This window comes from Nycticebus coucang, chromosome 2, assembly GCF_027406575.1.
Source record: "Nycticebus coucang isolate mNycCou1 chromosome 2, mNycCou1.pri, whole genome shotgun sequence".
Lineage (NCBI taxonomy): Eukaryota > Metazoa > Chordata > Mammalia > Primates > Lorisidae > Nycticebus > Nycticebus coucang.
In genome coordinates this window covers 32,405,200-32,421,595 of record NC_069781.1, presented here as the reverse complement: position 1 = coordinate 32,421,595, position 16,396 = coordinate 32,405,200, and the positions used below count along the sequence as shown (strand labels likewise).

Below are 16,396 nucleotides of genomic sequence, written 5' to 3'. Positions count from 1 at the left end.
TTTAATTCTGCTCTGATTTTGGTTATTTCTTTTCTTATGCTGGGTTTTACATTCCTCTCTTAAATTATATATGAATTTTCTTTTTCCCCTCCCAAGTATCACAGCTTTCTTAGATTTTTTTTTTTTTTTTTTTTGTAGAGACAGAGTCTCACTTTATGGCCCTCGGTAGAGTGCCGTAGCCTCACACAGCTCACAGCAACCTCCAACTCCTGGGCTTAAGCAATTCTCTTGCCTCAGCCTCCTGAGTAGCTGGGACTACAGGCGCCCGCCACAACGCCCGGCTAAGATTTTTTTTTTTTCAACTTTAGGATTTGGAGTTTTGGTGATAACTATTAACACATAGAAGAAGAATCTGTTTACCAGTACAGTCTTACTAGAAAGTCAGCTAAATTGAAACATAGATAATGGGAATTAGCTGGGCCCACTCATGGATTGACTCTTTTTATGTGAGCCTCATAGGATTTGCCGTACAGGTTTATCACACAGCAAAATTATAAAATTGCTACATGCTTTAGGGCCTATATTTCTTCATGTAAAGCCGCAGCAGAACACATTAAATTCATGAATGCCTACGATCTCTTCTCTAGGCAATGAATAGTAATCTACATGTTTTATGTTGCATTAATAGAGATGAATATCTGTTAAGTGTTATAGGAACAAAATCCCTCTAAGACAAAAGAAGGAAATTCACACTGATGACAAATGATACATGTTTATTGTACAATTACACATACAATAGTTGAACTTTGAAGACACTTGGTAGTTACTAAAGATAGATCACTTTCCCTTCCTCTTACTAGTAACACTTGATGATTTAAAGTTTACCCTCTTTCTCATATTAAGGCTTGAGGAATTAAAATTTTGAGTTCAGTTCTTTTCATCTTGGTATTTTACTGAGGTATTTGGTTTACTTTATTATTTTTAGCTGTCATATTGCTTTGCATTTTAATCTTTGTATAGAATTCTTTTGTTGTTATTATTGTAGTTTTTTTACAAATTAATATAGTCATCCTTTGGTAACCAATCTGTGAGGGATTGGTTTAGTTCTAGGACTCTTCCCTTAGATATCAAAATCCATGGATGCTCAAGTCTCTCATATAAAATGCATCTAACCTGTGCACATCCTCTCATACACTTCAAATCATCTCTAGATTACTTACAATATGTAATACAATGTAAATAATTGTTACAGTGTATTTTTTTATTAGTATTAGATCGTAGCTGTGTACAGTAATACGATCGTGGGGCACCATACACTGGTTTTATAAACAGTTCAACACATTTTCATCACACTAGTTAACATAGCATTCCTGGCATTTTCTTAGTTATTGTGTTAAGACAATCATATTCTGCATTCACTAAGTTTCACATATACCCTTGTAAGATGCACCGCAGGTGTAATCCCACCAATCACCCTCCCTCTGCCCAACCTCCCCCCTCCTTCCCCTTCCTCTCCCCCTTCCCCATATTCTTAGGTTATAACTGGGTTTTGTTTTATATTTTTATTGTTATGCTCTTGTTTATTTTTTTCCTAAAAAATTTTCAATCTGTGATGGGTTGAATCTGTGGATATAGAGAGCCGACTATACTTTGTGTTTTAGAACAGGTTTAGGTTCATGGAGAGTTGAGCACTGTAATACAGAGAGTTACCATATACTCACTTCCTCATTCTCCCACATATAATTTCCCCTGTTATTAACATCTTGTATTAGTGTGGTACATTTAATACAGTTGATGAACCAATAATGACACATTATTAATTAAAATCCATCTTTTGTATTAGTGTTTATTCTTTATGTTATATAGTTCTGTGGGTTTGACAAATGTATAATGTCATGTATCCACCATTACATTATCATATAGAATAATTTCACTGCCCTAAAATTCCTCTACTCCACCTGTCCATCCTGTGTTCTGCACTCTTGTGATGATCACTTATTATTTATGTTTACTTATTGGGATTTTCGGCATAGATAATCATGTCATCTGTGAACAAAGTTTTATTTTTTCCTTTCAATCTGTATGCCTTTTCCTTTTTTTTCTTATTTCATTTAGCTAAGACACTCACTAATAGGGTGGGTAGGAGTAGTGAGAGAGGACATCCTTGCCTTGTTTCCAATTTTAGGAGAAAGATATCTCATTTTTCGCCATTAAGTATGATGTTAATTATGGTTTTTTTGAAGATGTTCTTTATCAAGTAAACTTCCCCTCTGTTCCTAACTTGCTGAGAGTTTTTTGGTCGTGAATGGATGTTGGATTTTGTCAAATATTTTTCCTCCATTTATTGATATGATTATATGATTTTTCTTCTATTGATGTGATAGATTACATTAATTGATTTCAAATATCAAACTAACCTTCCATATTTGGAATAAATTCTTTTAAATTATTTTTTTTAGCACAAAGTGTTTCAATACAATACCTGCTGGGCTGCATAGTTTAACACAGTTCAGACACTTCTATGTCACTGGAGGACCATGTTCTACAAGTAGGCTGATACGTAAATGCAACATGTGTTGATGTTGAGTAGCTATAAAATAACTCCTTTATGAAAATAAAGTGATATTCATATGTGTTAAATGTGACTCGCTTGGGCAGCACTTGTGGCTCAAAGGAGTAGTGCGCTAGCCCCATATGCCGGAGGTGGTGGGCATATGGGGCTGGCCAAAAACTGCAAAAAATAAAAAAATAAATAAATAAAAATGTGACTTACTTATTCTGTTTTATTTTAATGAATTAAAGAGCTCTTGGGAGAAACATTTAAAAATCTATAAGTATTTTTGGGGATTAGGGAATTCATTTTTGTTATGTTCTGAGAAATTAAAATTCTTTTTTTTTTTTTTTTTTTGTAGCGACAGAGTCTCACTGTACTGCCCTCAGGTAGAGTGCCATGGCGTCACATGGCTCAGCAACCTCTAACTCTTGGGTTTACGTGATTCTCTTGCCTCAGCCTCCCGAGCAGCTGGGACTACAGGCGCCCACCACAACGCCTGCCTAATTTTTTTTGTTGTTGCAATTTGGCCGGGGCTGGGTTTGAACCCGCCACCCTCGGCATATGGGGCCGGCACCCTACTCACTGAGCCACAGGCGCCGCCCGAAATTAAAATTCTTATATGAACAAATATTTAAAACACATTGAAAATATAATCTTGAATTGTTATATTCAAATCAATTTATTCTATTTAGTACTAATTTATATTCTACAGCTATTTGAAATAACAGATTAAAAGTATAATGTGTTCAAAGTTAGATTTTGATTATCCTTAGCATGTTTGAATTTGCTTTTTGCCATCTAAAATTTTAATGAACTGTTAACATGTTTATGAAAAAACTTCGACTTGAATTTTTATAGTCTAGCACTAAAAGATGCTTTGAAAACAGTTATTTTGCAGCTTACAGGATATCCTTATTTTATTAACCTGGTTCACGTTTGAACAATTCACAAGCAGAATGAAAAAGTGCAATTTGAGCAACAAACATAAATATTTGATTAGTGTCATAGTAAATGAATGAGCCTTTTTTCCTCTTCTCTGCAGTCCCCAAAGCTCCAGAGATAGATCCTGTAGAGTGTTTGGTGGCTGACAACTGTGTAACAGTAGCTTGGAGAATGCCAGAAGAAGATAATAAGATTGACCACTTTATACTGGAATATAGGAAGACTAATTTTGATGGACTTCCACGTGTAAAGGATGAGAGATGCTGGGAGATAATTGATAATATAAAGGGTACTGAATATACGCTATCAGGTAAAATGACTGCATTTCAGGAATCACAGTCTCAGAAAATACATACAATTCTGAAAAATAATTTTATTTAAAGTATAAAATTATTAAGTTTCTTTAGCCAAGCTGACTCTTTAGATATTTGTTATGGAAGTAAATTTCTCTTAAAATATCAAGGAAACCTTTTCTTTTGTTTTAATTAATTCTGGACATTTTCAGCTTGGTAAATGGATGTAAAACAAATATGAAGGGATATTCTGAAAACTATATTTCAGTGTAACATTTGATTTTTACTTTGGTTTTCTGATTGAATAAAAAAGCTGTTAATTTTTTAGATGTGCTCAGTACCCATTTAAATATTCCAGTGCTTCAGATTCTATAAATACTGTTGCTTTTACTGTTTTAAGATTATCTGCATGTAAATACTTACTGTAGAACTTTGACTTCATATTGGAAACTTGTGTGTTGCCCTTTGGGAAGCCTTTAAAAAGATGTCTCAGTATATAGGGGACTTGGGATATTTGAGCCTGAGTTGTTCAATACTTAGTACGTGTGAGCAGTAACAGTAGGAACTGCCATTATTGAGCAATTACTGTTTGTCATGAGCTGGGCACAGGTGTGTTACACAGAGTGTGTTTCATTTAGTTAGTACGGTGTTTCATTTATCTTTACAATAATTATGAAGTTGGTTTTATCATAGTTTATAGATGGAAAATTGAGGCTCAGTAAAGTGGTTGAAGGTCCCATAGCTATAATTTTTGGATTGAGATTTTAATGTAGACCTAACTTCAACGATTTTGATATTAATTTCTATGTTTCACTTCATCTTTAAATTCATTTTCACAAAAGAAGACTGTAGTGTGACTGTACATCACTGCAGTCTCAAACTCCTGGGCTTAGGCAGTTTTCCTGCCTCAACCTAGAACCACAGGCACACATCACTACTTCTGGCTGATCTTTTAATTTTTTTTTTTTTTTTTTTTTTTTTTTGGCTGGGGCTGGGCTTGAACCCGCCACCTCCGGCATATGGGACCGGCGCCCTACCCGTTGAGCCACAGGCGCCGCCCTGATCTTTTAATTTTTGTGTAGAGAGGGGGATCTCACTCTTGCTCAGGCTGGTGAAAGGATGCTTTTTATTACTCAGTTGAAATAAAAGTTAATAAACTGTATAATTTTATTTTTTGAATAAAGTAATAAATAAGTCATGATTCTTACTTCAAGCATTATTACCCTTTTAACATAAATTCATACTCTTCCCAAGTAAAGAAATCAGTATTTCCAAGGAGGAAAAATTGTCTCTTTAAAGGGTTGTTCTCATACTTTTGAGGATAGAGGCCTTTGCTTTTCATGTCTGAAAACAATTTTCATTTTTTCAGGCTTAAAATTTGATTCAAAGTGTATGAATTTTAGAGTGCGAGCTTGTAACAAGGCTGTGGCTGGAGAATATTCTGATCCTGTTACTCTAGAGACCAAAGGTAAGATCAGTAGCTGTTTATACAATACAAAACAAAACTTAACAACTAAAGTTATTCATGACTTTTTGACAGGAGGCATTTCATGTGTGACTGAATTCCTTCCTTTAGGCCTCCCGCCCTCCAGCCTTCTACTTCTGGCTTTGTCAACAGTGAGAATTTTTAGACCAGGAAAATAGGACTACAGTACTGGTAGTGGTTTTCCTATATGACTGTATTCATATAGGTAAAATAGACTGAGATGATGGTATTATATTCTCTGGTGGGCAGTGTATTTTTCAAATTTCAGTCTAGTGTAAATACGTAAGCATCACTGAGATCTGCCCAGAGTTTTCCCAGAGAATGGGTTATCAATCAGTAATGAGGAACTATCTATTCAATTTAGTTCAGGTCCTTTCTCATTTCCTGAGTCTTATTGTAGTAATTAACATGTATATTAATGGTTTATTAATTAAGTTTATTAATGGTTAAAAAGCACTCTTAAAGTTCATTTGATCATTAAAATTGCCTTGAGAGATTAGTAGACTAGATATTACTGATACTCATATTGCAGATGAAGAAAATAAATGTTTAATTATGTTAAATGACTCGGGCCTACAATCCCTAAACCTAACTTGGAAAAGTATAAATGGTAATCTCTTTTTAAGTTCTGTGCTGGCCCTTATTGTGGGCCCAGAACCTAGGTTTTTTAGTCTTTGAGAGCAATTTGGATTTAGTTAAAACTCCCTAAAATAACGCATTGAACACAGGTTTTTAAAGTACTTACTAATTTGAAGACCATAATGCTAGTGATTTTCCCAATTGTGAGATGATCATTACCTAGGTTAACTTCCAGAATCAGACTCTACACATTGTTATAAGTACTTGGGCCTTAGGGCATTCTACTGACTTCTAGTTCGTATAGATAGCATTTGAACAGGTTTGCATACAAGAAATTTGATATGATTTGGAGGATGATATAAAAATATCATATCATAGCCAGGCGTTGTGGCGCAGTAGCTGTAGTCCCAGCTACTCGGGAGGCTGAGGCAAGAGAATCACTTAAGCCCTGGAGTTGGAGGTTGCTGTGAACTGTGTGATGCCATGGCACTCTACCGAGGGCCATAAAGTGAGACTCTGTCTCTACAAAAAAAATCATATCAGAATAAAACAAAATATGAGGCCCATTAAGTTATTGATTAGAAAAACTCAGAAGTTTTTCTCAAAATTCTACCTTGAAAAAATTTGTTTGGATTAGCAAATGTTTTTATTTGAGAACTATAGATAATTTAGCCAAGAAATACAGTCATTTTGAATTACTCATTATCAAACTGAATGTTATTGTGGTTTCTTTAGAAGTTTTTAGCATTGGCTCGGCACCTGTGGCTTAAGCGACTAAGGCGCCAGCCACATAGACCAGAGCTGGTGGGTTCAAATCCAGCGCAGGCCCACCAAACAACAATGACAGCTGCAACCAAAAAATAGCCAGGCATTGTGTTGGGCGCCTGTAGTCCCACCTACTTGGGAGGCGGAGGCAGGAGAATCGCTTGAGCCCAGGAGTTAGAGATTGCTACCCCGTTTCCTCGAAAATAAGACATCCTCCGAAAATAAGACCTACTTACAGGAAAGATAAGATGTCCCCTGAAAATAAGACCTAGCGCATCTTTAGGAGCACACCTTAAAATAAGACACTGTCTTATTTTTGGGAAAACAGGGTATGAGCTGTGATGCCACAGTACTCTACCTAGGGCGACAGCTTGAGGCTCTGTCTCAAAAAAAAAGTTTTTAGCATTTTAAAATACTCATATGCACAGGAAGACAGTTTTTTTTGTTTTTTTTTTTTGTGGTTTTTGGCCGGGGCTAGGTTTGAACCCGCCACCTCCGGCATGTGGGACCGGCACCCTACTCCTTGAGCCACAGGTGCCACCCCAGGAAGACAGTTTTTTCTATACAACTTGAATTATTTTTAGGTTCCTTCAGGTAAAATTGGATTACTATTATTATTTTCCCTCGAGCATCATATTTTTAATTTCTTTTCTTCTTTTCCATTTACTCTGTTTATTTAGTGACCAAACTTGGACCTAAATGTGGTAAATTGTACATTTCTATGCAAATTCTTTAGGCTTAGGGAAATGAATAGCTGGCTTGTGGTTTTCTTTTTTTTTCCCTTTTTTGAGACAGAGTCTCACTATGTCGCCCTGGGTAGAGTGTCATGGTGTCACACAGCTCATAGTGTCACACACCTGAAACTCTTGAGCTTAAGTGATTCTCTTGCCTCAACCTCCCAAGTAGCTGGGAATGCAGGCATCTTGCCACAACACCTGGCTATTTTTGTTGTTGTTGTTGCAGTTGTCATTGTTTAGCTGGCCCGGGCAGGTTTCGAACCCCCAGCCTGGGTACATGTGGCTGGTGCTGTAACCACTGTGCTACGAGTGCCAAGCCAGGCTTGTAGTTTTCTTGGATCTAGACTGGCTGCTCATTTTATCAGTGTTTGAAAGTTACTGGTCACACTTTGGTCTTGGGGGTTGTAGAGAAAAATTGAGTTGATTTTGGTCCTTTTAAGTATTGTCATTGCCAGTTAAACTAACTACAGTGAGAACAGACTAAAACTCCCCTGACACCTACTTAATAGTGATTCTGACCTTTAGGAAGTCTCAGAATAAAATTAGTCTCTTACGTGGTTATGGGTCACAGATTTTCTAGGGTTATTCTATAGCGTTGACATGGCTACTAATGGGAGCAGGAGTTTCATAAGAAAGGTCCAGATTTTTAAAAGTGACATGTTGAATAATTGTTTACTACTTTATTTGGCTCACTGCAGATCATTTCAACCAACCGATAGAGATAAGTGTATAGACAAAGAACTGGAAGGAAAAGAAGAGAGGTGGAAATTAAATAGCTGAGGCCTACCAGTGTTTACATCCTGAAACTTACGGTTCTTAGTATGGCAAATAGTGCGAGTTTGTAACAAGGCTGTGGCTTGTTTATTTCTGTCACTAACATTGTTTATTTCTATCACCCCGATGTTTATAGCACTATTTCTTCTGTCATTGAAGTTGTTGTAAGTTCTTATGACAAGAATTTTTAAGATAGGGCGGCACCTGTGGCTCAAGGAGTAGGGTGCCAGTCCCATATGCTGGAGGTGGCGGATTCAAACCCAGCCCTGGCCAAAAACCACAAAAAAAAAAAAAAAAGAATTTTTAAGATATATTGATTTTTATTTCTTTAAATAAAGAAATATTTAAACCTTAAAAAGGTCAATGATAAAGTATTAAGCAATAAATTACTCTTCAACTTTAAATGACAGTGGCTATGATATAATTTTATAGTACCAAGAAAGCAGCCACTAGCACAAATTAGTCATATTAAACATATCTGTACTCTGATTTTTAGAACCTTGTTTTTATATAGGCTTTTAAAGATACAGAAACCAATATGTAGCTATATTCCAGGGCTTCTACAAGAGATAGGGCCTTACTTTAAAAGCTGGTCTTATTTTTTAAATATAGGGTGTTATCCCTATTGCCTTAGAATGAGAAAGGCTGTATAACTTTACTGAAGTCTCATAAATGGATAAAGTTCAAAAAAGAGAGAAAGTAAAAGATAAATGGTAGATGATGCCCCTAGTATTGAAATCTACATCTTTTCTTTGGATGCTGTCTTTTGATAAGTCTGGTCTCAAGTGGAATGGTACCTTTTTCTGCTACCCTTGACTCCAGGATTGCTGGTGACCCTTCTCTTCACTAGGGAATAGCCTTAAGATTGATTTCTTTTCTTTGGAAAGCAGTTGAGAATTGATGACACTTTAAAGTTAAATCCAAGTTTTCTTTCAAAAATGTAGATGCTCTCACATGTATTACCTAATAGCTTAAATATAAAGGTTAACTCTGTTTTCTTAAGGAAGTTCACTTTCAGAAATGCAGGATGTCAGTGTTACTTGATGGAAACCTTTTAGTAACCTACCTGTTAAGGAAGTCCATTTCATTTGTCCTGAAAAGCTGCATTATTTCTTCTTTCTGTAGGTTCATTTTCATTTAGATGTAAATTTTGAAAGCTGTTAACTTCCTTGTCTAGTATGACATTTATGAGAAGCTGTGTGGTTAGTAGATTTATATTCAGAATGTTATTTTATAAATAAAGACAATGAACAGTGGCTGTGATACATAGTTGAATTAAAGTTCTCTTTACAGAATAGTAGAAGATAAAAGGAGAAGATAACTTGATTCACTAGTTATATGTTAGGCTCTCTGTGTGCTTATTTTTTTGTCTGATTACATATATCTCATAGATACAGTGAAGCCTTAACTAAATCAAGAAACATCCGTAAGTAAAATGGGCTTTTGTAAAGGAATAATGTATACTTTTAATAAATAATTACTAGAAATTTGAAATTTCAGAGAGAAATAGAACCAACAGACACAGATTATTTGATAACTTCCAAGATAGAGATTCTTGGAATTGTATTCCAAAATAGAAAGAACTATTGGCCAATTGATTGGCCATGAATGAATAATAATTTGCCCCCAGAATCCAAATAGGGAAGCTACTACTTTGTTACACCAATTTCCTAAATTAGCAGTTCTGAATTCTGAGTAAGTCTTGTGAATAGTAACAAATAGTTTCCCAAAATACCAGATAATTCCAAAAGCATCGTTTTCTTTCATGTTTTTTTGTTTTGTTTTTATTTAAGTGGCTCCCATTCCCCTGTGCTTGCTGTGTAAATTATCTGTAAGCTGGGTCAATTTCTTTCTGTTATCATGGGTTCAGTTTTTTCGTGCTTGTCTTAATTTGAAACTAATGAGAATTTAAATATGAAACTTTTAAATATTAGAGCTTAAAAAATATCTGTACAGGGCTCTCACTTTTTCCTCCTCCTTAATTCTCTGTTACTTCTCCTTCCTATTTAGTCATGATAATCAACTGATATCCTAATATAGTAAATTGAGGTCTACTATGTGCGGATGGAGCTTCTTCGGGTAGAAGTGCCCCTAATGTTGCCATTCATAGGGAAAATGGGAAATTGTAACTAAATATACCTTTATTCTCAGAATTTTACAAAGAGGTGGCCAACACATAGAGAATATTTTTTGAATATTTTGTAAATAAAGGTAAATTTAGCTATAAATTCCCATTTTCCCTATGTATGGTGACTCAAGGGGTAACTTCAGGGACACGCTATAGAGGAAGGAATAGTAGAAATACCAGTGGCCATGGAAATATATTGTATGTGGTTGGAGTGCAGAGTATATAAAGAAGAATAATGAGAAATAAGGAAGGAATTGGAAATTAGGGCTTAATCATTGAGAGTTTAGTTGCTCAGATTAGTAATTGAACTTCATTTTCTGTATTCAGTGTTGAATTGAGGAAAGTAGGAAAATAGTGTGATGAGGGCGGCACCTGTGGCTCAAGGTGTAGGGTGCCATCCCCATATATCTGGGGGTGGCGGGTTCAAGCCCCATCCCAGCCAAAACTGCAAAAGAAGAAAATAGTGTGATGATAGCTGTGCTCTAAAAGGTGGAGAGATGCTTCATTTTAAAGACATATTGAAATGTTGTTTTGGATAGCACTTAACTTCAGTTTGGACAACTCATCATCCCATTTGAACCTGAAAGTTGAAGATACCTTTGTAGAGTGGGATCCTACTGGAGGAAAAGGTCAAGAAAGTAAAATTAAAGGAAAAGAGAACAAGGGCAGGTAAGCTAGTTCGTTAAATCTGTTATATGGAAAAAAGCTTGTACATTGGATGTTATTTGACAGTAACATACAGTAGAACCTCTGTAAGTTGACTACCCAATGGACTGTCACAAACTGGTCAACATATGTAGATGGTCAGCATAAAGAGCTAGGCCTTAGTATGTGTGGTGCAGGTCTAGTCTGAAAATTAGCTCAACTTGAGGCGGTCAATGTAGGCAGTGATGTACTATGGAGTTTCTACTGTATATTAAAACTCTTAGTCTATATACCAGTATGATTTATGATATATTGCTAACACCAAAGTGATGTTTGGTGACGTAGTTGAATTTTTCATTACTTTCTTCTAAGTTTCTTTCCTAATCCTCACACATTTTTATTTCAGTGTTCCATTCTTTAAAGTTATACGTACAACAACTTGAACTGCTTTAAAGGGGAATTCCTAGTATAACATCTGAATCTTAAACTTATTGATCACCTTTCTTACTTGAAGGTCTGAATTAAGCAAAAACTTTGAGCATGCACAATCCCAGAGTCTTGCCCCTAATTAGCAGAACCCAAGTGGCAGGCTCAAGGACCTTTTGTTAGGGTCATGACTTATTTAAATAATGTCAAAGTGTGAGAGCCTGTTTCTTTTTTAATGGAAATTTTTGTTCTAATTGTATGTAAGTATCATTATAAATTACAACAATGAACCAAAAAAAAAGCTTCAGCAAGCTTTTAATCTCATTTTATTATAAGCTATTAAATGGAAGTTGTAAAACAATCTCTTAACAGTTGCCTATTTCTGTCTGACAGTGTCCATGTTACTTCACTGAAGAAACATACAAGGTGACGATTTGTGTCTGTGTAGTTCTAGGACTTAGTATAATCTAGCTTGGCTGACCAACTTTAATTTTTTCTTTTAACCAATAAGCAGAAGCAGCAGCCTTTGTAAGCTAAAATACTGCTCTATGTAGACTGTATTGGTAGCTTGTGTTTTAAATTTACAGCATTATAGTGTGCTGCGTATTGAATTATACTGTATATGATAACACAATAAGCTCTGCTTTAAAGTCTTCCTTGAATTATTTTCCCTCATCTGATTTGGGTTTTTTTCTGCTTTTACTCATACCTGGCCTCTTTCTTATTGTGCTGTATACTATTCAATACAGCTAACTTTATAGCTTTGCTTTTATGTGTATTTGACCTGAGTTAGGTTTGAAGGTTTATATATTTTATATTATATAATTACCCAGTTTCAAAAGCATCAGTGATAAAAAATAAAGGTCATTGCTGAAATTATTAGGACAGTGCCAGAAAGATGAATTATTTAAAATTGTACAAGTAATAATGAACTTATTTGAGATACTACATGTCTTCACCAGAAAGTAGAATGTATTCTCTTCTCAAAATTGTCTTCCTTTCTTCTTTTCAGTTTATTTGTTCATTATTGGTAAAGGTGATTTCCTAGATAGTGTATTATAAATTGTAAAATGCTGTTGGACATAACAGAGTCTATGAAGTTTCCTTTAGTCATATGGAAATTTTTAGACTGTATTTATCTTTTCAAGTTATATTATCTGTTTCTACTTTTCCTCCTTTTTTTTTTGTAGAGACAGAGTCTCACTGTACCGCCCTTGGTAGAGTGCCGTGGCGTCACACGGCTCACAGCAACCTCTAACTCTTGGGCTTACGCGATTCTCTTGCCTCAGCCTCCCGAGCAGCTGGGACTACAGGCGCCCGCCACAACGCCCGGCTATTTTTTTGTTGCAGTTTGGCTGGGGCTGGGTTTGAACCCGCCACCCTCGGCATATGCGGCCGGCGCCCTACTCACTGAGCCACAGGCGCCGCCCTACTTTTCCTCCTTTTAAGGGTATTCCACTTCTGGAATGTTATGTATACTTATTTGTTCTTTCCATAAGTATTTGTTCACTGTAGGATATGTACTGAGTGTTGTGAGCTTTATAGTGATAAACACTGTCTGTCTTCAAGAAACTTGCCCTCTCACCTAATGGGCCCAATGTAAGGGTATATGGCACACCTCCTGGGTGAGGGGCACAACTACAAAATGGAAACTTACCCAACAAATGCAAACATTGTAACCTAATGGTTTATGCCCTCAGATTAATCTGAAATAAAAACAAAAATTGCTGTAACTCATGTTGATGAACTATATATACAAGTAACAGTAATGCAAGGTAGACCTCATATGTAATGGTAAGTGTGAATAAAGGAGTTCAAAGGAAAGAAAGAAGTTAAAGCTGTCAGGTGTTGAGGTGGTCAAGTAGGAAAATGATCTGGACTAAAACTAATAATCAAGTTATTGATTTACTATAGTACTATAAACGAGAAGTCACAAAGGGAAGGGTGCTTGCTTCCCTAAGCATTCAGTTCTCCCCAACAAAATAGCACTGGGTGAAGGTCAAGTAAATCACCATAGATCATAGGTAGTAGATCTTCTTACTGCTAAAAAGCCCCAAACAAAAAGCTCCTGGTGTATGAACCTTATGTCCAAAGGGTGGAGGGGGGAAGGTTAAAGTAGAAAATTACTGGCTTGGTGCCTGTAGCTCAAGCGGCTAAGGCGCCGGCCACATACACCTGAGCTGGCGGGTTCGAATCCAGCCCGGGCCTGCCAAATAACAATGACAACTACAACCAAAAAATAGTGTGGCAGGTGCCTATAGTCCCAGCTGCTTGGGAGGCTGAGGCAAGAGAATCGCTTAAGCCCAGGACCTGGAGGTTACTGTGAGCTGTGATGCCACAGCACTCTATGCAGGGTGACAGCTTGAGGCTCTGTCTCAAAAAAAAAAAAAAAGTAGAAAATTACTGAAATGGTGGAGAAAATTGTTTTTAAACCAATTTTAAAATCCCCTCCCATAAGGGAACCTCTAAATTGAAGTACCTAGGCTAGGAATTGTAGATTCATGTATAAGCATGGTGAAGAAAGGGATGAACTATACCTTCCTCTGGAAACTTCAGTGCACTAGCTGTATACCAAGTTTAGTGTAAGAAGAGCAGCTCTCCCTATCCTGTGCCCTCCCCTGTCCCAACCAGGCCTTCCCAATAAAACCTTTGTAATTGCCTGTGGTTGGGCCTGAAAGATCACACATAGAATTTTAGTCCGGATATGTACTACTCAGAAGAGTTACTTAGCCTGGTAGGATCTGGGAGACCTTCATTAAGGAAATAGTATGTAGGTTGGTTATTTATTTATTTATTTTTGAAACAGCGTCTCACTATGTCACCCTGGGTAGAGTGCCCTGGCGTTGCAGCTCACGGCAACCTCCAGCACTTGGGCTTAGGTGATTCTCTTGCCTTAGCCTCCCGAGTAGTTGGGACTACAGGTGCCCACCACAATGCCCGGCTATTTGTTTGTGGTAGTTGTCATTGTTGTTTAGCAGGCCCAAGCTGGGTTTAAACCTGCCAGCCCCTGTGTATGTGGGTGGCACCCTAACCACTGAGTATGGGTGCTGAGCCCAGGTTAGTTCTTTAAAAAAATGGAAGAATGTATGGTATTCACAGTGAGAGGGGAGGCATGGAGAGGAAAGGCACTGAAGCAGATTGTGTGAGTTTTAAGAACATTTTGGCTGGAACAATTATAGTGCTCTATAGGGGTGAGAACACTTCAAAGGCAAGTAGAGATGAAATCAAGAACGTGGAATGCACCGTGAAGTCATTTGTACAGTACGGAAGTACATGAAGATTTTAAAATAGTAGAATCGAGCTAGGTTTGTCTTGTAATAGTGGTCAAGATGAATTGAGCAGCAAAGAGATCAGTGGGAAACTATGGTACAATTCAGACTATAGAGGTAGCAAAGAGCCTTAATTCAGATACCAAGTGGCCACGGTGTCTTTAAGAGAAGCCAAGTGAGGCTCAGCGCCTGTGGCTCAAGTGGCTAAGGCACCAGCCACATACACATGAGCTGGCGGGTTCGAATCTAGCCTGGGCCCGCCAAACAACAACAATGGCTGCAATCCAAAAATAGCTGGGCGTTGTGGCAGGCGCCTGTAGTCCCAGCTACTTGGGAGGTGGAGGCAGGAGAATCACTTCAGCTCAGGAATTAGAAGTTGCTGTGAGCTGTGATGCTACAGCACTCTACCCAGGGTGACAGCTTGAGGCTCTGTCTCAAAAAAATAAAATAAAATAAAGAGAAGCCAAGTGAGGGGAAGGTGGGGTGGGAAGATACCATGTTTGACATAAGACAATAGTAGCTGCTGTACTTCTTGCAAAAGTGGACTTTGGTTTGGAAGGCTGGAGTGCTGCACTAGAAGAGTTCTACTTGTGTGTGTAACTTTTCTCTGAAATTAAACTGCCAGTTATCAATAGTTACATATGTTTCTTTTTCTCCATGCTTCCCTTTATTTCTTTACTACTGGTAAGTTATAAATTTTTTAAAATTGTTTTTTCTATCAAAAGACCTTTAACGTACTTTGAAGCAGTGCTAAGTGAAAATTTTCTATTTATTTATATGACTTTTACTTGCTATTTATTGCCCCGAATTACCTGGGAAATACTTTTCAAAATGCATGTTTTCTCCCAGCATATGCTCTGGCCTGCCAACTGTGATGAACTGTCCATGTATTTTGAAAAGTTTCCTTAGTGATTTTGATTCTCTTGTGCCTTTTTGAATTGACAGTTACTGATTTATTACAAAATCCTGAAGGCCTGTATTTCTCCAATTTAGAACTGTGGTTCATGAAAGTAGAAGTAGTCTTTAGTTAATAACATCACATATGCCATGTACTCAGCTGAGCTCATTCATTTGATTCATATATTGTGTACCTACTGTGTACTGAGGATACAGGAGATGAGATGTTCATGGCAACGTTATTTCCCTCCCTTCAGCTACTGTACAGCCTAGTTTCTCACTTGCCATAGCAACCAAAGTTGAGGCTGCCATCTGGTAGACTGTAAGAACTATCTTTTCATCATTATCCTTTTAATCTCTAGTCTATGTTAAGGCCATTAATTTACATTGTTAGAAGTTCCCCCAAGTGTTTCTGATGTCCATCCACGTTTGAGAACCACTGATTTAGCTCATTTTATTCCTTCTCACTCCGAATTCATAGTTACTGGAACCTCTCATCTCCTTTCTTTTTTTTTTTTTTTTTTTTTGACAGAGTCTTACTTTGTCACTCTAGGTAGAGTGCCGTGGCATCAGAGCTTACAGCAACCTCAAACTCTTGGGCTCAAGCAATCCTCTTTTCTCAGCCTTCCCAGTAGCCAGGCCTATAGGTGCTGGCTACAGCACCTGGCTAGTTTTTCTAATTTCAGTAGAGACAGCATCTGGCTCTTGCTCAGGCTGTTTTCGAATTCCTGAGCTCAAGTAATCCACCACCTTGGCCTCTGGGAGTGCTAGGATTACAGGCATGAGCCACTACACCCAGCTCTCTCATCCCCTTTCAATAGGATTCTTACCTAGTTTCCCACAACAAAATCTTTTTGACTTCCTTTGCTCCCTCTCAGCTGAAAAGCAACCATAGTCATGAATGTTAAGGTTAAGGATAATACCACCATTACTTAAAAGCACTGTAGTGTGAAGTTAGATA

The 16,396-nt window shown here is 37.2% G+C and overlaps 1 protein-coding gene across 1 annotated transcript in view; it reads left to right on the top strand.

The window, feature by feature from the left end:
- Window positions 1–16,396, top strand: part of FSD1L (fibronectin type III and SPRY domain containing 1 like) — a 95,668-nt gene that overhangs the window by 63,441 nt on the left and 15,831 nt on the right. The window contains exons 8-11 of the mRNA XM_053566935.1: window positions 3,537–3,746; window positions 5,099–5,197; window positions 10,738–10,867; window positions 11,663–11,695. Of these exons, the coding sequence (XP_053422910.1) occupies window positions 3,537–3,746; window positions 5,099–5,197; window positions 10,738–10,867; window positions 11,663–11,695 (472 nt within the window). The remainder of the gene's footprint in view (window positions 1–3,536; window positions 3,747–5,098; window positions 5,198–10,737; window positions 10,868–11,662; window positions 11,696–16,396) is intronic.